Source organism: Mustelus asterias, chromosome 3 (assembly GCF_964213995.1).
Source record: "Mustelus asterias chromosome 3, sMusAst1.hap1.1, whole genome shotgun sequence".
NCBI classification, from domain to species: Eukaryota; Metazoa; Chordata; class Chondrichthyes; order Carcharhiniformes; family Triakidae; genus Mustelus; species Mustelus asterias.
The window spans coordinates 138,684,785-138,711,898 of NC_135803.1; the positions used below are offsets into that span (position 1 = coordinate 138,684,785).

Below are 27,114 nucleotides of genomic sequence, written 5' to 3' on the forward strand. Positions count from 1 at the left end.
GTGACTCCATTTTCAAGGAGCTATGAATCTGTACCCCTAGATCTCTTTGTTTTGTAACTGTCCACAACGCCCTACCATTAACTGAGTAAGTCCTGCCCTGGTTCAATCTACCAAAATGCATCACCTCGCATTTATCTAAATTAAACTCCATCTGCCATTCATCAACCCATTGGCCCAATTGATCAAGATCCCATTGCAATCCGAGATAACCTTCTTCACTGTCCACTATGTCACCAATCCTGGTGTCATCTGCAAACTTACTAACCATGCCTCCTATATTCTCATCCAAATCATTAATATAAATGACAAATAACAGTGGGCCCAGCACTGAACCCTGAGATACACTGCTGGTCACAGGTCTCCAGTTTGAAAAACAGCATATTCTCGACATCTCTTGACAGGACAAGTTAACACACTCAAAAGTCTTGGAGCATACTAGTTCCATCAGCATACACTCATTATAAAGCTAAAATATCTGTGGCTAGCTTGGCCACATTCTTTGGAAGGCTTATAGCTTTATACCCAAAGACCCCTTTCCTGTACAGTGAACTGGCTACTGTCTGGATCATAACTAGCTGGATGTTCCTACCTCTACTACAAGGACACCTTGCAAGCAAGGACATTGACACTGACAACGGGAAATAGTTGCTAACAGCTGGAACTTCTGGAGCCTGATTGTTTGGCGGGGAATTGGAAGATTCAAGGAAAAATGGAAAACTGAGCTGGTTGAGAGAAAACAAAGGCCAGTGAATCCAGCATTTTCTCAGCTGACTGCCTCACCTGCAGAAAATGTGGCTGAGACTGCCACATCAGTGGGGAGCCGGAGCCATATCCTAAGCCATACCAGCTGATGTTTAACATAAAGTTGACCATGTAGGTGCAAACCATCATCGCATGAGACAAAGAGTGCCTAAGCAAAGTAAATTGGTATCACAATTTGATAAATTTCTGGGCCAATTGTGTGCATACTTTTATTCTCTTCCACGTACTTTAATTTATTTCTTTCATTCAACAATTTGAATATTAAACACAAATCAGAATCTGAGGGAGAATTATTTTCCTTACCTACACACTGGTGGATGAGGGAGAGAGATTCTGGTAACATGCCGGTACTGTGTAGTTTTAACTCCATTGTGTATGTCTTTTGGTCGCTCCAAGTTCCTGGCCCAAAATTCAGCCAGGTTGGCAGGCTTGGTTTACAGTTGGACAAGGAGAACTCCAAATGAAACAAGGCAGGCCTGATCCTAGAGGGTGGAACCATTCCGAAGGACTGTCGGGTTCTGATTGTGGGAATGCTTGGGAAGCTGGAAGGAAGCACACTCACTCCTCCTGACCCACAGAGGAGTGCTGTGAAGCCAGGGAAATTCAGCTCCAAACTCCGCAAGTGGATTATGTCCAAGGCTTCCAGTCTTACCAATATATTTCAAATGCCAACCAGCTTTCTGAGATCAGGTTGGCAGCTGGTCACTTGTTCCATCTCAGTAAAGCCTGGAAGTTAATAGGCTGGAGCTGGTACCCTGATGCCAAAATTGGAATTTTTGCTCACTTATGAACACATCTGCTCACCCAAGGTAAAATATCCCCCTAGATCTCATTGGTCTGTAAACTTAGACGTCATCTACACCAAGTTTTATTTTTTCCCCCAAATGATTGCAATCTAGTCAAGTTGTGCCTTAGAAAAACAAGCATGCTTGCTTGGCCATACTTATCAATTGACCAAATTGAATTATTGGGTAGGAGCACTGTACCTACACAGAAGACAAAACAAAATACACACAAATTGTAGTAGACAAGTCACAAAGTTGTGATACATCCATACTCTACAGGAATCAGAGATATTGAAAGTGTTAAGGCGTAGAGTAGAAATGAAGTAAGGATGTAAATATTTAAAGTATTTCCTCTCAAACAGGAAAATGCAAACAATTTTAATGTGTATACAAAAACAAAATACAGCATATGCTGGGATCCTGAAATAGAAACAGGAAATATTGGTAATATTCAGCAAGTCAGGCAGCACCTACAGAGCAACGCTGCAGAATTGTGACCAAACTTTCAAATTCCTGATGTCACAAAAGAGGGAAGGTTATTAATGAAGCAGCTGAAGATCACAAGGATATTGCCAGGAACTCCCGCAGCAACGTTTCAGACTATGGTGGTTGGCTTCTGACTGGCAAATCAGATGTGAATCCATTTAAAGCAGGAATTTTCTTCCATTTCACTCCCTTGAGTGAATACTGGGGATGCCACATTGAGAGGTGCCACGTTGAGAAATGATGGTAAAAAAACTGTTTAAGCAGCAGAAGCAGCTTGACTTTCTGGTGCTTTGATATTGGGTTTCAGTGGAGCGCTGAGCCTGCAACTCCCAACATGCAACCACACAGGCCCAAGATAAACTTTGCAAATTTTCACCAGGTCTCTCAGTACCTGACATAAGCATATCCGGCAAATTTACTTTGGATTGGCTGCCGGTTGTCCAAGAGTGTTCCACCAAACATAATACAAATAAAAGTTTTGAACTGCACTGGGTATTCATGAACATTTGATTGCATTGATCCTCATGTCAGTGCATTTCCAGGAACCTGTATGTGTGTAAATGCAATACTTGTTCCACTCAAAAGAATAGAAAAGCAAACTTCTCAAATAAAAGACGTGACAATGTGTTTACACAATGCGTTTTGAGAGTCAGATACCACAAAGAAAATGTTACAGAAATCACAGAGCTTACCTCCACCACATGTGACTCTGAAGTATGCTCCGGCAACCAAGAAGGACCATCAGAATTCTTCAATATGTAATTAACAGTCATTGGTTGAGATTGATTTTTCAACATTTCCCCATAATCTGCAGCATTAAAATTAGTCTTCCATACCATAACCTGAAAAATGCATTGAATAAGTTTAATAAAATGCAGGTTACCACACATATAAATTTGAGGACATCACTTTACAGGCTATTTATTTAAAAAATACAGATGCACAAGTTGAAAAATAAACCAGCTCCATGAGACAAGGATTCAAATTTGTACTAGAAAGAAAAGAACGTGCATTTATACAACATCTTTCATGACATAAAGACATCCCACTGTGCTTTAGAGCCAGTGTTTGGAAAAGTATCAATAACACATTGCAAGGCTCCCCACAAACAGTAATAATATGAGGAACTAAATAAATTGTTTTAGTAGTTTCCTCCTTGCAAAACTGTGTTGTCACTTCCCAAGTCCATGCCCACCTTTAATTGCAACTCCATGGTTTGAATCCCTCCAACCAAGTTTCCTCCCCTGTCATAGTACCAAAATGGCTCTTATCAAAGTGACAAATAACATGAAACTGTGACCAAGGTAAAATAGCCTGCCTCATCTTTCTGGACAAGTTTGTAACCTTTGACATGGTTGACCACATTCCTCCAATGCCACTCCACTGCAACCCAGCTGCCCGAGACAACACTAATCTGGCTTTGTTCTTATCGATCTAATTGTAGGCAGAGAATCACCTACAATAGTTCATTTTCCCACTCCTTTAATGTTACCTCTTGCATTCCCTGGGGATCCATCCATGCTCCCCCTCCCTCACCTATTTCTCATCTATATGCTGTCCACATCACGATATCATCTGAAAACATAGTCAGTTTCTTCTGAGCTTCAGTGTCCTTCTTTCCTCAGTCAGAAGATCTTATACAAACTGCTCTCCAGGGGCTGGAATACATAATCTCACCTGTTCAGTGCAGTACTGAGGGAGTGTTGCACTGAGGTGTTGTCTTTCAAGCGAAATGTTAAAACAACACCATGTCTCTACCCTCTCAGGTGGGCATAAAATACCTCATGACATTATTTGAAGGAAAGCAAGAGAATTCTCCCAGTTTTCTGGCCAATATTTTCCTTCAAACAACAAAGCTAGAATATTTGGTGATTTAGAATCTTAGAATCCCTACGATGAAGCAAGAGGCTATATGGCCCATCGAATCCGCACCAACTCTCTGAAATCCACCCAGGCCCTCCCCTCCATCCTATCCCCAAAGCCGGACTAATCCTCTTTTTGGACACTAAGGGGTAATTTAGCACAGCTAATCCACCTAACCTGCACACCTTTGGATTGTGGGAAGAAACTGGGGGAGGAAACCCAAAGAGACACAGGGAGAATGGACAAACTGCACATAGTCACCCAATGGGGTGGCATGGTAGCACAGTGGTTGCTGCTTCACAGCGCCAGGGACCCGGGTCACTGTCTGTGTGGAGTTTGCACGTTCTCCCCATGTCTGCGTGGGTTTCCTCCAGGTGCTCCGGTTTCCTCTCACATTCTGAAAGACGTGCTGGTTAGGTAGATGGGCCTGAACAGGCGCCGGACTGTGGTGACTAGGGGAATTTCACAGTAACTTCATTACAATATTAATGTAAGCCTTACTTGTGACTAATATAAATTTACTTTAATAAATTTACTTTAAGGCCAGAGTCGAATCCGGGTCCCTGGTGCTGTGGGGCAGCAGTGCTAACCACTATGTCGCCTCTGCAATTTATTGCATTTGTGGGATTTTGTGTACAAAACAGCCATCCCATTTATCACGATTACAATAGTTACTGAACTTGCAAAGGTACTTCATTGGCAGTGAAGTTGCTTCGGTCAGTGTGAGAATACCTTGAGCACTATAGAAATGCAAGTTCTTTTTAGAATCTTTTCTCTATTCTCAGTCTCCTGACTACTTGCTATCCCGTACCAGCCACCCAGCCTCTAATCCTGCTCTAGATTCCACCTCTGACTGCTTTTAGCCTCCTGCATCACCTGCCTCCCCTGTACCGATTTCAATTGTTCACCACTTCACATTCTGTTTAACTTGAAGCCTAAACTTTGGCTTGCCTCTCTTCAGCATAGGAGACTATCAAATAATTTTGCTCAAGTCTTGCAATAGTGAGTCACAAACTTGAAAAAGGTAGAATTCCACATTACACAACTTTTAAAATGTAGAAGTACACCATTCTTAATGAGGCTACATAATTCTTAACTGTGACACAGAGTGTATGTTATGTTCAACTGCTGTACAGAAAATTCTTTCAGGGTGAGATTCTTGGGTCCAAGCTAGCCTATTTACTGGAATACTGCTGCGTGTTCATATTGGCCAGTATATATGCAGTAAAAACAACTGAGTAATTTCCAAGGAATGTTGAAATTATGGCTGAAGGACCCTTATAAATAACTCATTTTATGAAACAAATTGATTCTGGACCAAAAGCTAATTGGTGATAGTAAGTCAAATATTCCAGCATACATTTCCAGAAAAGACTGAATATATTTTGATAGTTATGCTCTTCTAACCTTCCTAAAAATCGCTAATTTAGCATCATCATGATGAGAAAAATATGTAATTTGTGAACACATCAGTCTTTACAGATCTAAATACATGGAAGCTTAGATGTTAGAGAATGTTTTAATGCGTGCTAAAGAAAAAACAGGCAATAGAATTATGTTACAATATTCAAAGTCAGGCTTGCATATATCAGTGGATCGATATACAACCTGGCTCGAGAAGGAATGACATGGTCCAAGAAAATCTCCAGTTTGACAGTTTGTTTATATGTATAACATTAGGTTTTTACTGTGCACGCATGAGAATGTGTGCAGCATGGTAAATAAGGTTGGTGAGTGACAAACGTAGATAGCCACATAGCCACAGGGCATAATAGATGGAGAAAAAATAAAGATGACTCCAGACTAGTCATTTAACCTTCGAAGTGGGAAAGCTTTAACAAACAATATTCCTGGACGAAACTAACAGTCACTTGGAGAAATATGATGTGGAAATAATGCGGACTTAACTCAAAAAAGGAATGAAGTAACAGGGAGAAATTGATGAAGATAATGCAATTGACATGGTGGACAAGGACTTCTAAAAGATGTCTGATGCACTGCCACATGCTAGGTTTGTCAGCATAGTTGAAGTTCACAGAATGCAAGGGACAGTGGCTTTAAAGTTGGTTGAGTGACAGGAGACCAAAAGTAGTGGTGAACAGTCATTTTTTGGATTGGATAAAGGCACATAGTGGAGTTCTCCAGAGGTTGCTATTCGAACCATTGTTTTTCTTGATCTATATTAGTGACCTAAACTTGGGTGTGCAGGGCACAATTTCGAAATTTGCAGGTGCCACAAAACTTGGGAGCATTGTGGACTGTGAACAGGACCGTCTTGGACTTCAAGAGGCCAGAGATAGGTCGGTGGAATGGCCAGACATGATGAAGTTTAATGCAGAGAAGTATGAAGCTATATATTTTGCTAGGAAGAAGAAGAAAAGGCAATATCAAATAAAGAATACAATCCCATGATGGTTTCAGAAGCAGAGGAACCATGCACAAATCACTGAAGGTGACACAGCAGGTTGACAAAGCTGCTAATAAGGCATACGGGATCTTGGGCTTTGTAAGTACAAAAGGCCAAGAAATTATAGTGAATCTTTAGAAAACATTAGTTCAACTTCAACAGAAATGTTAGATGGAATTCTCCCAAAAAAATTCTCAGTGTCAAATTCACATGAAAACTGGAGTAATTCACACTGGTTTTTTCTGTGGGAGTTCAGAGAAGAATCTCCCACACTGCACTGCAGAAGCCACCAGTGTGAATATCATGAAAAACTAGAGGGCGGGGCCTATCCCCGCTGGAGAGGCTGAAATCAGCGCTCTGAGCGGGCCACTGTGCATGCGCTGACCTGTCAGTTCTGAGATTGGCGCATGCGCAGTGGCCCCGTACTGATGGCCTCTCGTTGCTGGCCAGCCCTGCAACACCAGCTCTCCTTCCACCTCCACTCCCCCCTCCCTATCCCCACCAAGGGTTTGCGGCTTGACGGAGCCTAGGGGTCAATCGGTGGGGGGGGGGGTTCCGCTGCCACTCTGCATTGGGATCGATGGGGGCAGGAGGGAGGCTAGCAATCAGGGTAGGCCTGCCAGGGGGAGGGGGGTGGGGAGGAGTTGGGGCTGGCCCAGGAATGGTCGGGGGTGGGAGGAACACTGTGGAGGTCCCGGGCTGGCCAGTGATCGAGCTGGCCAGCAAATGGGAGGCTGACTGCGCATGTGCAGAGGCCCGCTGGTTTCAACCTTCCAGGCGTAAATGGGCCCCGCTCCCTGAAATTTAATGATATTCACGCTGGTGGCCTCTGCATTGCACTGAGCATGGGAGATTATAGTGTGGACTCCCACTGAAAAAAACAGCATGAATTAGAACATAGAACAGTACAGCACAGAACAGGCCCTTCGGCCCACGATGTTGTGCCGAGCTTTATCTGAAACCAAGATCAAGCTATCCCACTCCCTATTATCCTGGTGTGCTCCATGTGCCTATCCAATAACCGCTTAAATGTTCCTAAAGTGCCTGACTCCACTATCACTGCAGGCAGTCCATTCCACACCCCAACCACTCTCTGCGAAAGAACCTACCTCTGATATCCTTCCTGTATCTCCCACCACGAACCCTATAGTTATGCCCCCTTGTAATAGCTCCATCCACCCGAGGAAATAGTCTTTGAACGTTCACTCTATCTATCCCCTTCATCATTTTATAAACCTCTATTAAGTCTCCCCTCAGCCTCCTCCGCTCCAGAGAGAACAGCCCTAGCTCCCTCAACCTTTCCTCATAAGACCTACCCTCCAAACCAGGCAGCATCCTGGTAAATCTCCTCTGCACTCTTTCCAGCGCTTCCACATCCTTCTTATAGTGAGCTGACCAGAACTACTCCGGCTTTCCCATGAATTCAACACTTACAATTCTTTTGGGAGAATTCCACCCTATAATTAAGACCCCCCCCCCACACAATTTGCTTTAAAAATCTAAAGAAGAATTACACCTTAAATACAAGAAAAAAATTAAGCCATTTTAATTAACAGTCCCTCAACCATAAAGGTACAAAGAAGAAAAACAATAGACACCCACCTGTTCATCTGAGCCACCTGAAGCAAAGAAGTCTCCTATACTGGAAAAGGCTACACAAGTAGCTGGGCCCTTTAAACAGAAAACAAGGAATTGAACGTGATTACTTTTTACCAACATTGCATTGAGGAAAATATCCAGAATAAATCTGACCACCGTGTACAGTTGGTAAACATATAAAACTGAAATTGCTTACATAATGGCGAAGCTTCCTCTGCGCTGTTCCTAAACAGGGTCAGCAAAACAAAACCTAATCCTGATGCTCTTATCCTGTTCCCAAAAGACATTTTATCAAATTACTCTGTGGGTGTTCAAACCTGACTATGTTCAAAAAGTGTGTCGCAATGTAATTGTATGCAATTTAATATCAGAAAGCTTTACACACGGATTTCTCCAATTGTACCGGTGCAGATCAGAGATAAACTCACCCCATAAAAGTTCAGTGCTACTGCCTTAATCAGCTGTTTAGGTGCACTATTTCTTGAGGGGCAAGTTGATATTGATATCAACAATAAAAATGGTTTTGTCTTTTCAATAAATGTTACCAAGTGGTATTCATCTTTTATACAGTAATGAAGTCTAAATTCAGCACTTTGCCACCGCTCTTAGCCTTTTGCAATATGGCTTATTTTGAGGCAAATGAGGCAAAACAACCAGAAGTCTTTTACCACAACTGGAGAATTAATGTAAATTCATCTGGCCCTCTCCTGAGCCACATCAGTTTCCTGACCAAAAAGCAAAAAATTCCTCTTCACCTGCCCACACAGCTACTATGCAAATCTTGTATAGAACAAATAATTTCAGAGTCAAACTCTCCTCCTATTCCTTCACCATTATTCTTCACATCCACACATACATTTTCTGGTTCTCCTCCTACTCAACAGCCTGGCACTGCCCTCTTACCAACTCCCTCCTAGACATACAACTGAGGCAATAGGACTCCTGTTGCCATCCTAGCAATGCCCGAGGAATACAAACACATTCACAAGGGACAGTGTAGAGATGAAGCCCACTGACAGACAATGTACAATTCCTGACATTTAGAAGTGAATTTGAGATATGTTCTCCGTACTCAGTAATTTCCAAGATGAAAATTTTCCCCCAATAAATCATCCTGCAATTTATTTTCCTGGAAATTCCAATATCTTTCCCTCGCGAGATTCTTGTTGCCTTTAAGATCCGTACATGCCTGAATTGTTCTGCTGCACTCAAGAGTGTTCCCAGTGTGTGTCTGCTTCACTATAAACAAACCACAACAGGAAGATCAGGCACTCAAGTTTTAAGTTTATTTATTTATTGGTGTCACAAGTAGACTTACATTAACACTGCAATGAAGTTACTGTGAAAATCCTCTAGTCTCCACACTCCGGTGCCTGTTCGGGTACACTGAGGGAGAATTTGGCAAAGCTAATACACGTCTTTCGGACTGTGGGAGGAAACCAGAGCACCCGGAGGAAGCCCACGCAGACATGGGGAGAACGTGCAGACTCCACACAAACAGTGACCCAAGTCGGGAATCAAACCCGGGTCCCTGCGCTCTGAGGCAGCCGTGCTAACCACTGTGTCACTGGGTTGCAATAGTAGTATGTACGTCATGTGTACTCTGCACTAATTGCTCCTGACCAGAAACAGGAGAATAAGATCAATTTCACTGCAAACCTTTTGAGAAAAAAAGGCCAAAATTGTTGGAACTAGTCCATTGAGTTTTCACATTTGAAATCTTTCTAATATAATAACAACTTCCATCTATTCCAACTCATCGCTACTTCTTCATGGACTTGCATTTTATTCAAGGACAAAAGCTTGAGCCCTTCTGAAATTTTCTAAAAGCCCATTTTGGAAATGATTTGCAAATGTGTTCCAAAACACAAAAACATGATAAGTGCTGCCATTATTAGTGTTTCCCTCATTACAACAAGCCATCAATTACTAACCCAGTACAACATATTTTAACAGCTCTTAAAACCTAGTTGTGGTTGAAGATTGAATCAAATGCATCTTCCATGACCAACCCTGCATGAATGTGACTGAGTGACTGTTTATGAGCGGGCACTTTTCAATCCTACTTTTGATGCAAGAGACCTACGATGCAAATCTTCATTTATAAAACTGACCGCTCTTATATCTAGCACTGGAAATACAATGGTCTGGATTACCTCTAAATCACCAAAAAAAAATCTTGATAAAGTGTTCTAAATTCTGAATAGGAACATGGCACAAAAACATTACACACTTTTTCCAAAACTAACTTTCTCATAAACTGAGCAGCTGGCACTGTTGACTGTCACTCAAATAAAACTAATATCCGGTCCCTTAACAATATAATAGATAAATATATGTGCCAATTGAACTCTCTCAAACTGAAAGCGGTCATCCCAATTCTTTCAATTGTACAACTTTCTGAAATAACTCCAAGTTACATTAAAGAAGCAACGTCAGACGTGGACATTAAAAAAGCAATTTTTTGAAGCTGGTGGTGCAGATTAGGAAACATGGTCATGCTGCCAGAACTTCTAAGGGATGTAAAATCATGGACATAGACCTGAGATTTCCCAACATGTGCAGCTGGCAGGCAAGCCCCAAGAGTCAGCCTTAAGAATTTTGTACATCGCTGGGACTTTTCATTTAACAAAATAGCATGTTCTTAAAACCACCACAATACCCAAGTTAACTGGAAATTCACATGTAAGCATTAACATTTGTTAACAACTTGTTAACTGTTAACATTTGGACTAGTTAGGCAGACCACATCTTGCTAGCAAAAAACAGAACTGTACCAATATTATAAGACATTATACAATAAAATTTGAGTTCATATTCTTTAATTTATCATACTGCTTGTATTGATACAACTATTAAACATACCAATCAAGCCTTATAAAAGTTTCAAATACTTCTGACTTGACTAACTGTAATTTTCTACAGAACACTTTTCCCCATGTGCCACATAAAATGTTTTGCGACTATTTGAAACACAGTGGCATATGACTTGAGCAGTGACACATGAATCAAACAATGATAATACTCGTCTTACAACAATGTAATAACTGATAAGGTAGTCTACTTTGAGGGACAAGAGAAAAGACAGGGTGAGAAAAATTATATAAATTAATAAGACTTGTTATTTCCTAATTTAAATTGTACATTAAAACATTACAGGTAAAAAGAATTTGATAACTATTATAACCATCTCTTTTGGTTTATATAACCATTAAGTTTGGTCTGTGGTTTATGATCAATAATTTCACACGTGTGTTTTGAGGGATGTACTTCAAGTAACTGCAGTGCCATGTAGCACATTGTTAGAGAATGAATACAAGCAACATAATGTCCCACTACCATGCGAACCGAGAGAATAAACAGACCATCTCACCAGTGACTAAGTACACACTCATCCAGAAAAACAACTCTCCTGCCCTTAATGCACCCATAAGTTATGAGTCTTTCAAATTTCCGACAGAACTTTCACAGGTCAGTAATAGGAATGTCATCTATATATATAATACATTAATAATTATGCTAATGCAAGTCACCCAACAATTAGTGAAGTTAACCAAATTATGTGCTGTTAGCTTGAAACAATTAAAGTGATCAAGTGTTAAACAGGAAAACTTAAAACTTTCTTTCACTGCATTAACCCATCACCGTCTTCATTCAAGTAAGTGCATATATGGAAAAACAGCTGTAAAATGTCATCAGTGCAAAACCAAAAAGGTCTCAGTTAACACCAACCTTGGAAAGGAAGGACCATCTAAGTTATAATTATATACAAGAATGTAAACTTGGCTCTGCTCCCTGGGTAAGCTAGCAATGATCAGCTGGTATCTTACATACCAGGCGCCTGAAACAGAGGTCTTATTACGTCAAAGCATATTTCTGGAATACTATCACTTCCCCTTCTAATCTATCACTTCCTCAGTTCCCTCCCAGAATACTAGTGAGATGCCAGACAAAAACATATGTCAAATCTGGAACAGGCACATTCACCCACACAAATAAATACAGCTGGAAGATTTCTCAGAACAAGCTGTTCTGCAAGTACATAGAACACTACTCTGAAATACTTCACGTTTCTCACTTTTGTTGCTGAGCACTGTTTTACCCAATATGCTCTTTTCTAATGCTTATTATATCAGTGGATACTTAGCAAAAAAATATTGAATTATTATTTGAAACAGCTACATTTTTTTATGAAAGAGATGACACGATTTTATTTTTCAAAGTAGAGTTAGCTTTAAAAATAGTAACATTCACAAATTTCCTTTTCTTTCTCATGTTCCTCAGTTAATCTTTGTCATCGGTGGCACAGTGGTTAGCGGCACGGTGCAAAGTGGTTAACACTGCTGCCTCACAGCGCCAGGGACCCGGGTTCAATTTCAGCCTTGGGAGACTATCTGTGTGGAGTTTGCACATTAGAACATAGAACATAGAAAAGCTACAGCACAAACAGGTCCTTCGGCCCACAAGTTGCGCCGAACATGTCCCTACCTACTAGGCTTACCTATAACCCTCTATCTTACTTAGCGGCACGGTAGCATAGTGGTTAGCACTGCTGCTTCACAGCTCCAGGGACCTGGGTTCGATTCCCGGCTTGGGTCACTGTCTGTGCCGAGTTTGTACATTCTCCCAGTGTCTGCGTGGGTTTCCTCCAGGTGCTCCGGTTTCCTCCCACAGTCCAAAGATGTGCAGGTTAGGTTGATTGGCTAAGCGAAATTGCCCCTTAGTGTCCCGGATGCGTAGATTAGAGGGATTAGCGGGTAAATATGGGGGTTAGAGGGATTAGCAGGTAAATATGTAGGGATATGGGGATAGGGCCTGGGTGGGATTGTGGTCGGTGCAGACTCGATGGGCCGAATGGCCTCTTTCTTCACTGTAGGGGTTCTATGGTACTAACTTCCATGAACTTATCCAAAAGTCTCTTAAAAGACCCTATCGAATCCGCCTCCACCACCACTACCAGTAGCCGATTCCACGCACCCACCACCCTCAGTGAAAAACTTACCCCTAACATCTCCTCTGTACCTACTCCCCAGCACCCTAAACCTGTGACCTCTTGTGGCAACCATTTCAGCCTTGGGTAAAAGCCTCTGAGAATCCACTCTATCAATACCCCTCAACATCTTATACACCTGTATCAGGTCACCTCTCATCCTTCGCCTCTCCAAGGAGAAAAGACCCAGCTCTCTCAACCTATCCTCATAAGGCATGCCACCTAATCCAGACAACATCCTTGTAAATCTCCTCTGCACCCTTTCTATGGCTTCCACATCCTTTCTGTAATGAGGCGACTAGCACAGTACTCCAGGTGGGGTCTGACCAGGGTCCTATACAGCTGCAGCATTATCTCCCGATTTCTAAACTCAATTCCTCCATTGATGAAGGCCAGTATTCCATACGCCTTCTTAACCACAGCCTCCACCTGCGACGCTGCTTTGAGCGTCCTATGAACCCGGACCCCAAGGTCCTTCTGATCTTCCACACTGCCAAGCGTCTTACCCTTAATATTATATTCTTTCATCCTATTCGACCTGCCAAAATGAACTACCACACACTTATCTGGGTTGAAGTCCATCTCCACTTCTCCGCCCAGTCTTGCATCTTATCTATGTCTCGTTGCAACTGCTGGCATCCCTCTACACTATCCACAATCCCACCAACCTTTGTGTCATCAGCAAACTTGCCAACCCATCCTTCCACTTCCTCATCCAGGTCATTTATAAAAATCACAGAGCAAGGGTCCCAGAACAGTTCCCTGGGGCACTCTACTGGTGACCGACCTCCATGCTGAAAAAGACCCATCTACAACCACTCTATGCCTTCTGTGGGCAAGCCAGTTCTGAATCCACAAAGCAACGTCCCCTTCACTTTCTCGATGAGCCTTGCATGGGGCACCTTATCAAACGCCTTGCTGAAATCAATATAAACTACATCTACCGCTCTTCCCTCATCTATGTGTCTAGTTACATCTTCAAAAAATTCAATTAGGCTCGTAAGGCATGATCTGCCTTGGACAAAGCTGTGCTGGCTATTTCTGATCATACTATTCCTCTCCAGATGTTCATAAATCCTGCCTCTCAGGATCTTCTCCATCAACTTACCAACCACTGAGGTTAGACTCACTGGGCTATAATTTCCCGGGCTATCTCTTCTCCCTTTCTTGAATAACAGAACCACATCTGCAATCCTCCAATCCTCCGGAACCTCTCCCGTCTCCATTAATGACGCAAAGATCATCGCAAGAGGCTCAGCAATCTCTTCCCTCGCTCCCACAGTAACCTGGGGTACATTCCATGCGGTCCCCGTGTCTGCGTGGGTTTCCTCCGTTTTCCTCCCACAGTTGAAATATGTCAGCTTAGGTGGATTGATCATGCTAAATTTCCCCTCAAGTGTCTCAAGATGTGTAGGTAAGGGGAATTAGAGGGATAAATAGATGAGTTTACAGGAATAGGGCCTTGGTATGATGCTCTGTCTAAGAGTGGTGCAGATTCAATAGGTCAAATGGCCTCCTTCTGCACTGTAGGTATTCTATGATCTTCCCTGACCGTCCAATTGACACATTCAATCTAAGCACAAAAATATTAATTTATCCAAGCTTTCATTTTAAGTTATATTCATATGGTGACATTTCAAAGGATGGTGAAGGTATTTAAAGATTCAACATAAAAAAAGGACAGTATATATTCTTCTCTTATGAAATTATATAAAAATGAGAAACTACAAGTATGAGGAGAGATTTGAGACACTGTTCTAATTCCACTGGAGCCAACAATGCCAAGGAAATTAACAGAGACGTTGAAAATTATCAAACATTTGAACAGAGTGAACTGGAAAATTACTTCCTCTCGCATGCCAAACTTAAGCAGCGAGTAACAGACAGAGCTAAGCAATTCCACAGCCAATGGATCAGATTGAAACTCTGCAGTCCTGCCACATCCAACTATGAATGGTAGTGGACAACTGAACAACTCACTGGAGGAGGCTGCACAAATATCCACACCCTCAATGAAGAGGAACCCCAGCACATCAGTGCAAAAGATCAGGCTGAAACACTCATAACAATCTTCAGCCAGAAGTGCCGAGTGATCCATCTCAGCCCCCTCCGGATGTTCCGAGCATCACAGATGTCAGGCAATTTGATTCACCCCATGTGATATCAAGAAATGGCTGAAGGCACTGAATATTTTCAACAATATTCCAGCAATAGTACTGAAGGCTTGTGCTTCACAAGCTGTTCCAGTACAGTCACATTACTGTCATCTACCATGCAATGTGAAAAATTGCCCAGGTATGTCCTGTACAAAAGAACAAGACCCCCATCAGTCTACTTTTGATCATCAGTAAATAAATGGAAGGGATCACCAACAGCACCATTAAGTGGCATTTACTCAGCAATAACCTGCTCACAGATGTTCAATGTGTGTTCTGCCAGGGTCATTCAGTTCCTGACCTCATTACATCCTTGGTTCAAACATGCACAAAAGAGCTGAACTCCAGGAGGTGAGATGAGGTGGCTGCCCCTAACATCAGGGCAGCATTTGACTGAGTATGGCATTAAGGAGCCCTGGCAAAACTGGAGTCAGTGGGAAGCTTCTTTGTGCTACGAAAGTCTTTAGTTTAACTTATATTAAATACCATGAATGCAGCCAACATAAAAAGGGGAATCCCAAAGTCTTCTATAGGCATACAAATAGTAAAAGGTGGTAAAAGGAGTAGGGCCAATTAGAGATCAAAAAGGATATTTACACATGGAGGTGGGCACATGCCTGAGGCGTTAAATGAATAATACTTTGCATCTGTCTTTACCAAGGAAGCAGATGCTACCCAGACCACAGTGACAGAGGAGGAAATTCCCAGAAAGGTTCAAATAAGGAAGAGGCATTGAATAAACTACCAGTACTTAAAAGTTGACAGGGCACCAACACCCAGATGAGATGCATCTAAGGATACTGAAGGAAGTGAGAGTGGAAATTGTAGAGGGAACTGACAATAATCTTTCAGTCTTCCCTAGACTCAGGGGAGGTGCCAAAGGACTGGAGAATTACAGACATTACTCCTTTGTCCAAAAAAGGTTGCAAGGAAAAACGCAGCAATTACACAGAGTTTAACTTCAGTGATGGGAAAGCTTCTAGAAACAATTATTCAAGATAGCATTAATTGTCAAATGGAAAATTTTGTTTGATTAGGAAGAGCAAACATGGATTTATTAAGGGAAGATCATGTTTAACTATCTTTGTAACAGAGAGGGTAATGTTGTTGATGTGGTGTACGTAGACTTCCAAAAGACATTTGATACAGTGCCACACAACAGACTTATTATAGCACATGGAATAAAAGGGACAGAAGCAACATGGATACAAAATTGGCTGAGTAATAAGAAACAGCAAGTAATGGTCAATGGATATTTTTCAGGCTGGAGGAAGGTTTGTAATGGAGTTCCCCAGGGGTCAGGATTGGAACCTTTGCTTTTCCTGACATATATTAATGATCTAAGCCTTGATGTGCAGATGAATTTCAATGTTGGAAGCATGAGAAACTTCAGTTATGAAGATAGATTGGAGAAGTTGGGACTATTCTCCTTGAAGAGGAGAAGGCTAAGAGATTTGATGGAGATATTCAGTATCATGAGGGAGCTGGACAGAGTAGAAAGGGAAAAACTGTTCCCGCTCGTAAAAGGATTGAGAATAGCAGGGCATTGACTTAGTGATTGGCAAAAGAAGCAAACGTGATGCAAGAGAAAACTTTTTCACACAATAAGTGGTTCAGGTCTGGAATGCACTGCCTGAAAATGTGATGGAGGCAGGTTCCATTGAGGTATTAAAGTGGTATTAGATGATTATTTGAATAGAAACAATGGGCAGGATAACAGGGAAAAGACAGGAGAATGGCACCAAGTCATAATGCTCATTTGGACAGCCAGTGCAGGCACGATGGGCCATCATAACAATTCTGCGATTCTGTAACTAAAAAGAACTTTAAGCACTGGTTGCAAGACAAATTCATTCAAACTGACTGACTGCATTGGCACTAAAAAAAAGCGAAAGGCAGATGATCACCAAAGAATTTTAAAAAAATGTTATTCCCAACTGATGGCCAGAAACCTGGTGAGGTCAGGTAATGGATTAAACACTGCTCCCTATGGGGAACCAGCAGATTAATGACCAATTAAAATGTTAAATACTGTTGCCAGCAGGGAACCTGTGGGCAAAATCTGCTGACTGCAAATACTCTATAAACAGCATTCCAGTCTGATGGTAGGAAACTTACATACCAAGCTGCCTGATGACTAATTAAATATTAATAGTCTTTTATCATTATAAATGCTAACATAAAAAGCACTATATAAAAATCAGGACAGAGATAGTATAACTAATGTGTACAGAAGTACACATCATTCACAAAACTTTTCATTCATTACAAATATATAAAAATCTTATATACAGTGCATAAAACTATATAAAATCACACAAGGAAAGTCGCTGTTATATCTCAAAAGCATTCACTTTGCAAAAAACAAAATCACATTTAGTTTAAAATCACTCTTAATTAATTATTGTAACTGGTTAAAGAATCTTATTGGTGTCCAAAGGAGGGTGAACCTATAAGCATTTAAGGAAAACTGACCATCAACCATGAGAAAACAGCACCAAATAAGTTAACAGAAGTATACAATGTAATTAGTAATTTATTTGCTTAAACCCAGGAATCTGGAATCACCAACTACCAGAAAGCAAGCTTGTTTTTTTAAAATTGCTCTCTGCTACCAATTTTGTTCTTCCATGGTCAGTATTATATATACAGGCATACATCTGTCTCGGGAGACAAAGGACTACACCCAAGGTGATGATTTGACTTGATTTGATGATTTGATTTATTATTGTCACATGAATTAACATACAATGAAAAGTATTGTTTCTTGTGCAGACAATACAGACAAAACATACCATTCATAGAGAAGGAAACGAGAGAGTGCAGAATGTAGTGTTACAGTCATAGCTAGGGTGTAGAGAAAGATCAACTTAATGCAAGGTAAGTCCACTCAAACGTCTGACAGCAGCAGGGAAGAAGCTGTTCTTGAGTCGGTTGGTACGTGACCTCAGGTGAATGTCACTTCTGTATTGAACATCGACTGTTGTAGCTATGGAGGCCGATTCTTGAGTGGCAGTCCATTTGCAGCTGGCACAAGTGAATGGCTTCGGTCCAAGGTCAACCAATATTCATTCTTTTGGCAGAGTCTCTATTCTGCCATCTGGCCATTTCTTTTGGCCTCTGCTTCTTGCACATCCTTCCTGACTGCCAGTTAGCAGTGAAGGCTTCCCATGTATTAACTCTGATCCCAGTCAACTTAAGTCTCACTTGGAGATATCCTTGTATGGTGGACATTGACTACCTGTTGGTCTTGTGCCGAAAGCAAGCTTACCATAGGGCATGTCTTTGGGGATGCATTTGTCACCCATTCAGCTCACATGACTCAGCCAACAGAGTTACCATTGACTCAAAAGGCAAACTTGTTAGGAACCCCTATACCATACTTCTTTCCAGGAGATATCCAAATAAATATTCATCTGAGGCAGCAGAGGTTGAAGCTGTTCAGCAGCTTTTCTTGGCTTGCATAAGTTATCTGTGCCTTATGACTATAAAGGCGGGTACTGAGGACAGAAGCCTGGTACACACGGAGTTTGTATTTTTGGTTAGTTTTCTGTTGGTCCAAAAGCAGCTTCTCAAATTCAGCATGACAGCTATGACCTTGGCAATCCAGGTGCTGATTTCACAGGTTGCTGGTAATTGTTGTGAAATTGTTAATGACCTCCAGAGTGAGATTGTTGATATTGATAGGAGGTGGAGTCTCTACGTCCTGGCCCATAATGTTGTTCTTTCAGACACTGATCGTCAGTCCAAATTCCTTGCAGACCCAGAAAAACTGATCGACAGGCATTTGCCAGTAAACTTCAGTCTCATCAGCAAACATCCATTTATGAATTAGGAGATTACACAATTTAGTCTTGGCATACAATCCTGTCAAGTAGAACAGCTGGCCGCCAGATCTTTCGTGCAGATGGATACCCTCGTTTGAATTGCTGAAAGTGTACAATGGCAGCAGCGGTCCAAAGGACGTGCCCTGTATTATTATCTTGCTGCTGACCTTGAAAACCTCTTTCTTGTGAAAGGCAAAAATGACGCCCAGGGTAGTCTGTTTTCCACAGCTGTCCAAAGAGTCTGCCTCTGTTGACAAAGTCGATATCGAGAGAAGGTGGAAGGCCTTGGTGAGGTCTATGAGAGCAATATATAGTGGTCGGCACTCTTCATCACACTTCTGTAACCGCTGAAGTCAGAAAATCATGTCAAGTGTTGATCTGCCAACTCTGAAGCCGCATTGAGAATCAGTGCAGATGCATAATGCCAGGGTCTACAATCTGGTCAGAGCAACACAAGCAAAGACCTTCCCCACAATACTTAACAAGGGGATGCCTCAGTAATTACTGTGGTCAATGCAATCCCAAAAACAATTTTTGAATCACACACGTCTTGAATCACAAATCTTTCCTGCCAGCAGAAATGCAAAAGATCATGGAGATGTTGCAGCAGTACTGATTTTCCAATTTCAGTGTAACAAATGCTGATACTTACTTTAATCAGCAGTCGGGGAGGAGGGGTTTGGGGGCCAGGACTACAGTTCATAGCAGGCCTCAGGCATTCGATACATGTGCCAGCCAGGGAAAGCACCGCACATGCAGTTAGACTTTTATTTTAATGTTTTGTAGGCCAGGAATCAGCTCTGCACACATGCGGAGAAGGAAAAAAGTAAAACAATGTGAACAGCAGATCAGGTGACCTGAACAGAAGTGCCATTAAGACAGAATGTGCCCCAGGGAGCAGGACATGAGGAGCAGAACAGGAAGAAGTCCCAAACCAGGGAGTGAGACAGAAAGCGGTCTCAGAAGACAGCCCCAGGTGAGGGACAAGGGCAGAGGTCAGGAACAGGTCCTGTAAGTAAAGTTGAGTGAAAGGAGCAGAAAAAGTTAAAGAAAGAACTGCAAGGAGCAGTGAAGCAAAGTGGGTATAAGAGAAGCCCGGAAGATAAGAGTGTGCAGCCACAGGTTGGTGACTCTATGCTGTGAATCATAAGGACAAAGATACTCTTTTGGATCAGTGGTGTTCTGCTTGGCATAGCTGAAGATCTGAAAGTCCGCTAGGAAAGTGAAGCTCGAGTGTATGCAGAGAATCAGGAATCTTGAAAAGTGAGACAGAAATCCTGGAGGTGGTTCCTGGTCAAAGCCACTTGAGTGAGAGCAACATTTGGAGAGAATTGCAAGGCAAGTTTTTAAAAATTCATTTACAGGATGTGGGTGTCGCTGGCCAGCATTTATTGCCCATCTCTAGTTGCTCTTCAGAAGGTTATGGCGAGCAACCTTCTTGAACCGCTGCGGTCCCTGAGGTGTAGGCACACCCAGAGTGCTGTTAGGGAGGAAATTCCAAGATTTTGACTCAGTGACAGTGAAGGAAATATATTTCCAAGTCAGGGTGATGAGTGACTTGTAATGGAATGTGCAGGTGATGGGTTCCCAGGTACCTGCTGCTGTTGGCCTAGGTGGTACTCATGGGTTTGGAAGGTGCTGCCTAAGGAACTTTGGTGAATTCCTGCAGTGCATAGTGTAGGTTGTGTACATGGCTGCCAATGTTCGTCATGGTGGAGGAATTGATTGTGGAAGGTGTTGCAATCAAGCTGGCTGCTTTTGTCCTGGATGGTGCCTTTAAAATTTTCTCGTAAAGCATATGGTACTGGTCTCACCCTAAAGCGTTGAGGGGGTCACCTCTGGGTCCCCATAGATCCCCATAGATCACCACTTGCAGGACCTTTTATTTTGCCTAGTTCATCCTTGAGATGCTCTCAAATTTCTTCATTTGTTCGCGCAGTCCTCCTGCCTGTACTTGGAAAATCTCAGTCCAATTTAACTTGATTTCCTTAAGCTAATCGCAGCCGAGAAGGCTTGGTCCTTTGCCTGCCACTATGATCACCTGGAGTTGGGAAGACTGTTGCCCACAGCTTACAGCTACCATTGCAGCGTCCATTATCTTTAATAAGTCGTCAACTTGGCTGCAACACTCTGCAAATTCAATGGTTGAACTCCTCTCTCAAGTACCGACTGGTATGTATGGTCACCTATCAGAGTAACTGATGCCCCTATATAAATTTCCATTTTAAGAGGCTTCCCATTTACACTAATAGGGGCTATCTTGCCCACTTTTATATTAAACAGTGAATGAATATGTAAGTCGTTGGTGTTAGACTCTTCCACATTGCATACTGATGATGCATTATTTAATTGGCTACTTGACGTGGCTCCATGTCTTTGCCTCAGGTGGCCTCTCCTATGACAGAAAAAACACTCAGCCTCCTTATATGTGCAGGATTCGTTTTGCGTGGGGATCTCCCCCATGAATTAAACTTTAATCTCCAGAATATGATTGATGGCTTGGGCTAGAAATGTGACTTCACCAATTCAACAAATTCACTGAATGAACTGGAGTCAGGCACGCTTGGGGCTGTGAGACTATGTATCAGATTAAAAGTTTGAGTTCTATATGCGATCAGGAGAATTGCTTTCTACTTCACCTCCTCCCCTATTTCATTCACTTCATAGAATCCTACAGTGCAGAAGAAGGGCATTCGACCCGCTGAGTGTGCACCAACCACAATCCCACCTAGGCCCTATCCCCATAGCCCCACGCATTTACCCTATTCCCCTGACACTAAGGGGCAATTTAGCATGGCCAATCCACCTAATCTGCACATCTTTGGAGTGTGGGAGGAAACCGGAGCACCCGGAGGAAGCCCATGCAGACAAAACAATGGGAGTGGAGAGAGACAATACACATCTTTTTAGCCTGTCTTGATGCTCTCTCCACTCCCATTGTTTTGTTTCTTAAAGACTGGATTAGTTGTAAGTATTCGCATTCCAACCATTATTCATGTAAATTGAGTCTGTGTCTTTATAAGTTCTGTTTGTGAACAGAATTCCCACTCACCTGAAGAAGGGGCTTAGAGCCTCGAAAGCTTGTGTGGCTTTTGCTACCAAATAAACCTGTTGGACTTTAACCTGGTGTTGTTAAACTTCTTGCTGGGGAGTAGGTACAGAGGAGATGTCAGGGGTAAGTTTTTCATACAGAGGGTGGTGGGTGAGTGGAATCAGCTGCCGTCAGTGGTGGTGGAGGCAAACTCGATAGGGTCTTTTAAGAGGCTTCTGAATGAGTACATGGGACTTAATAGGATTGAGGGTTATAGGTAAGCCTATATATAAGCCTAGGTAGGTAGGGACATGACCGGCGCAACTTGTGGGCCGAAGGGCCTGTTTGTGCTGTATTTTTTCTATGTACATTAGCTACCCTCCAATCTATAGGAACTATTCTTCATCATGGCTGAAGAATTGAGTGCATGTGCTCCTCCATTGAGAATGGCCATCCTCACAGAGTATCATACGTTGCACCGCTCTGACTAGATGTAGGAGGATTTCACTGAAAAGGAGAGATGCTCTATCACGTGGAATGCAGTGTCACTGGTGGTGCAGACGTTTGAGGCATGGATACCAGCTGTGCCCTTGTCCAGCATTGAAGGATGCCATGAAAGGGCTGAGGCAGTCAAAGAGGCTGATGAGGTGGCCATCCTGAGGGGCACCAACATTGTCCCTCCCCTTCTTGGTCTCTCCAACTTAGCAACCATCCCTGCTGCAAGGCCCTGTGGCAGGCTGTCCCTTCATTGTTGTAAGACACAACAGTTGTGGAGGTGCCCTCACAGGCACATTCAAGATGAGAATGGAAAGCCATGGGCATCTCAGCCAGCTGCAGGTACAATTTGAACGGACTGTTTCCATCTCATCCTCAACAAAGAACAAAGAACAGTACAGCACAAGAACAGGCTTTCGGCCCACCAAGTCTGTGCTGACACAGATGCCTCTCTAATCCAATATTTTCTTGCCTCTATGTGGCCCATATCCTTCTATTTCCTGCCGATTCATGTATCTATCCAGATGCCTCTTGAAAGTCGTTAGAGTCTGCTTCCACCACCTCCTCTGGCAGCGCATTCCAGGCATTCACCATTGTCTGTGAGAAAAACTTGTCCCTTACATCTCTTTTAAATTTCCCCCCTCTCACTTTCAATCTATGCCCCCAATTAATTGACCCTTCGACCCTGGGAAAATGACTCTGACTATCCACTCTATCCAAGCCTGTCATAATCTTGTAGACCTGTATCAAGGCCCCCCTCATCTTCTGACACTCCAATGAAAACAATCCAAGTTTGTTCAACCTTTCTTCATAGTCCATAGGGTGTCCACAGGGTGTGCACATGAAGGAGTGGGTGCGAGTACAAGGCGACAGCCATTAGCTGCATTTAATTTGTATTGTTACAATATTATTGCTCGATGACATTATCAGTCCCTCTTCTTTTTCCACCTATGGGGAGACGATGGCATAGTGTAATGTCACCGGATTAGTAATCGAGAGACCCAAGTCAGAACCAGACTCAGCTCTGCCGACACAGGTTCAAATCCCACCATGACAGCTGATGCCATTCAGCTATGCTGGCTGAATGGCCTCTTTCTGTGCCATAACTTCTCTATGGTTCTGTGGAAATCTGCCATCCTTACCCAGTCTGGCCTACATGCAACTCCAGTCCCACAACAATGTGGTTGACTCTTAACTGCCCTCTGAAATGACCTCGTAAGCCATGCAAAGACACTTAGCAATGGGAAACAAATGTCCACAGCCCATGAAAGAATAAATTTAAAAGACTTCCTTGCATAGGCATGTTGTATAGTGCATAGGTGACCACAGCACAGGACACTGATTAGCTTGTACTGGAACTCACTGCCTGACCAGTCAGGGCAACGAAAGCGCATCTTCAACATGCCTACCCTCTCCATCACCCAACTGCCCTCCAACCATCCCAATCCCACTCCGACTACCCACCACTACATCCAATTAACATCTCCATCAACCCCCGATTACCCTCCCACCTCCCCATAGGACCCATGCCTATCCTTCCCTCCACCAGTCTAGCAACCCCTCACTCGCCAAACTACATCCCGCTCACCCAGCTACCCCACTCAACCACCACCATCCTCACTCATCCCTCCTCATCAGCTGTCTACCCCCATCCCCCAGCTGACGGCATTCCCCACCCACAACTACGCATCCAGACCACCCCCCCAAATGATGACCCAAACCCCCACCCTCTGATGACCACCACCACCACTGACCACCAAACCCCCACCATCCCTTCCCCCATCCTACACCCTTATCTTACCCCTGGCTTATCAAAGGATGTTTAAACTTAACTGCTTCATGGCAGCTAATGCCATTAAAAAAGGAGGGGTGTCTTCCTTACTCACGACTCAGTTGTACTCGACTGATGGTCCGGGAAACCTGCTGCAGTACACTATTCTCACCCGGCCCAAAACAGAAGGTCAGGCCAGAAAGGTGTCGCTGCATTTCAGTATAAGTAACTAGAGTGGCAACGAGAGTGTGATTGCCATTCCATGGAAGTTATGGCCCGTTGAGTATTTCCAGCAATTTTTTACTTTTTAAATTTCAGATTTCCAGCATCCACAGCATTTTGCTTTTGTCTGTCAGTATTTATGATACATGGTATTTGTTACAGATTTGCAGTAATAAAAATTATTTCAAGTTTGCAATTTTTGGCAATGTGCAAAATGGACAGTCCAGCCATTAAAAATGTGCCACAATGGAGAACAACAGAAAAAACAATTCATTCCACCATTGGCAGACTCTGTATCATCCAAGCGTTTGATTGCAGTTGTATAAGGGTCCTTATTGGGTATTTAATTGTATAAAATTATAGAACTAGTTAGCATTGAGTGTTAAAGCTCACAATCAGGTTTTCTTGATATAGATAGAAATTTGATCAGATTAAATAAATATTCTCACCAATAACAATGACAATAAACCGACCTTAGATTCCAAAACAAAATGCAACTATGGGCCAGAATTTTGAAACAGGAAACTTGATCAATATTGCAAATTACCATCACCATTAAAGCTGAAAAACTCTATATGGGATAGTACTTGGAAGCAGACTTGTAACAAATAGATTACTTAAACTTCATCTAGACAGCAACAAAATATGTTAGATGGGGAAATTGCAACTCTGCAAATTGAACCCTTTCAACATCATGGACAGGTTTACTTGTCTGGGTGCTATCAGGCTGAAGAACTCATAGAACTTCAGTCACGAGCACAGCATTTTCACAACCCTCCTGGTGATTGTAAAGGACATTAATGAACCAGTTAGGTCTTTTTATGACATCTGGGTAGTTTCGTAGTCACCATTACTAATACTACCTTTTCATTCCAGATTGTATTTAACTGAATTTAAATTCACCAACTAATCTGATCTCTTCCATTCTTTCCTCATCGTCCCACCTCTCTATCTGCTTTAATATTTTTCCACTTCTGCTGAAAAATCACCAACCTGAAACTTTGAGGGTCATTTTAACTGCCAAAAACAGGTGGGTTGGGGTCAACTGGACGTGGAAATGTTTAAAATCTCATATCTGCACTCAATCTGCCTCAAATCCACCTACTTTCAGTTTTAATGCAAATACAACAGAGGTGGCCAATCAACTTGTTCCCAGGAAGTTGGTCATTCATTTAAACATTTTGATGAGTTGCATAGCTTATATTTTACCTCTATTTTGACAGATTGGCTAGGTGTATTTCCCGGCCTTAGAAATTCCAGCAGCTAATAGGAAGTGAGGAATGTTTCCATATCAATATTAGTGCTAGTAATGGGGTTGTAATCCAAAGTCTGACACTTTTTTTAGGACAAGGCATTTCAAACCTCTTCCAGAAGGCTAGTTTATTTTCACTCACTGATATCTTGGGTGAAGTTTAAAGTTTTTTAGTTTATTCATTAGTGTCATAAGTAGGCTTACATTAACAATGCAATGAAGTTACTGTGAAAATCCCCTCGTCGCCACACTCTGGCACCTGTTCGGGTACACTGAGGGAGAATTTAGCATAGCCAATGCACCTAACCAGCACATCTTTGGGACTGTGGGAAGAAACTGGAGTACCCGGTGGAAACCCACACAGACATGGGGAGAATGTGCAGACCCCGCACACAAAGTGACCCAAGCTAGGAATCGAACCCAGGCCCCTGGTGCTGTGATGCAGCAGTGCTAACCACTGTGCCACCATGCCACCCATCAAGGACATGAAGGCTAACAAGGGAGGTTAAAGCCTTGTATCCAGTACTAACTAAAGGGCCAGCACAATTGGATCAAGGCATGGAGGTCAGTTCCTCCTTTTAGAAGGAGGAGATGCTTTACTCTGGATTGACCTGCTGCAAAGAAACCTGTCCTAGAAATACTTAAAATTTTCAGCCATGAAGAATCCAAAGTCTTGCCTTCACTCTAGTTGAGATCCTTTGACATTTAAAAAAAAGAGGAAAAGAAACAAATAATTTAATTGTCTTTGTAGCCTAAAGAAAAGTCCTCATTATAATATATACTTTCTTGACAGGGCATGCAAATTCAGAGTCATAGTAAAAAGCTAACTCCAGACACATCTTCCGGACAGTTACACCATGCCAAACGCAGACACCTCACTATCAAAATAAAAAGATTCCCACTGAAAGAAAGAATTTTGATATAATGAGCTGACCTGATGACCATGAAGAGTGTAGAGCAACTTCCCTTCTAGTAAATCAAGTATCTTCAGTGTTGAATCATTAGATGCGGTGATGAGATAGTTTCCATTTGGATGGAATGAGAGACAGTTGACCACTGCACTATGCACTGTAAGTAAATAAAGATACCTAACTTAAGGTGTCATTCCTTGAATTAAGCATCCCTCACACCAATTGGTTTTCCAAAATAGAAAAGCCTGACCATTTTGAAATGAATGGCTTCAGTCAAAACCCATTCCCCTATCCATCACAAAGAATAAGAAGGTTTCCCCACCCCAGTCACTGAGAAGCAAAAGTATGTGTCAATACCAAATTTATAGCAGCCTCATGGATGACAGAGTGAGAGCTTGATTTGTGGTCAATGCCTATGTGTAAAAATAGGACAATCCTACAGGATGGACAATGTTTCCTTCTTCAGTTGCCATCCTTTACAAACATTAACATTCCAAGTAGTGGAAACAGGACAAGCAAATCCACTGCCTAGTAGATTGGTTGCTAAGGGAGGCTGT

General features: G+C 42.4%; 1 protein-coding gene across 3 annotated transcripts in view; it reads right to left on the reverse strand.

The window, feature by feature from the left end:
• Window positions 1-27,114, reverse strand: part of LOC144485000 (POC1 centriolar protein homolog A-like) — a 99,216-nt gene that overhangs the window by 41,910 nt on the left and 30,192 nt on the right. For 2 of the 3 annotated variants that reach the window (XM_078203328.1, XM_078203336.1), the window contains exons 7-9: window positions 26,581-26,714; window positions 7,906-7,974; window positions 2,726-2,875 (exon numbers count right to left, since the gene is read on the reverse strand). In XM_078203328.1, the coding sequence (XP_078059454.1) occupies window positions 2,726-2,875; window positions 7,906-7,974; window positions 26,581-26,714 (353 nt within the window). Of the gene's footprint in view, window positions 1-2,531; window positions 2,580-2,725; window positions 2,876-7,905; window positions 7,975-26,580; window positions 26,715-27,114 lie in introns of those variants that run through there. The other variant, XM_078203340.1, reaches the window with a different exon arrangement.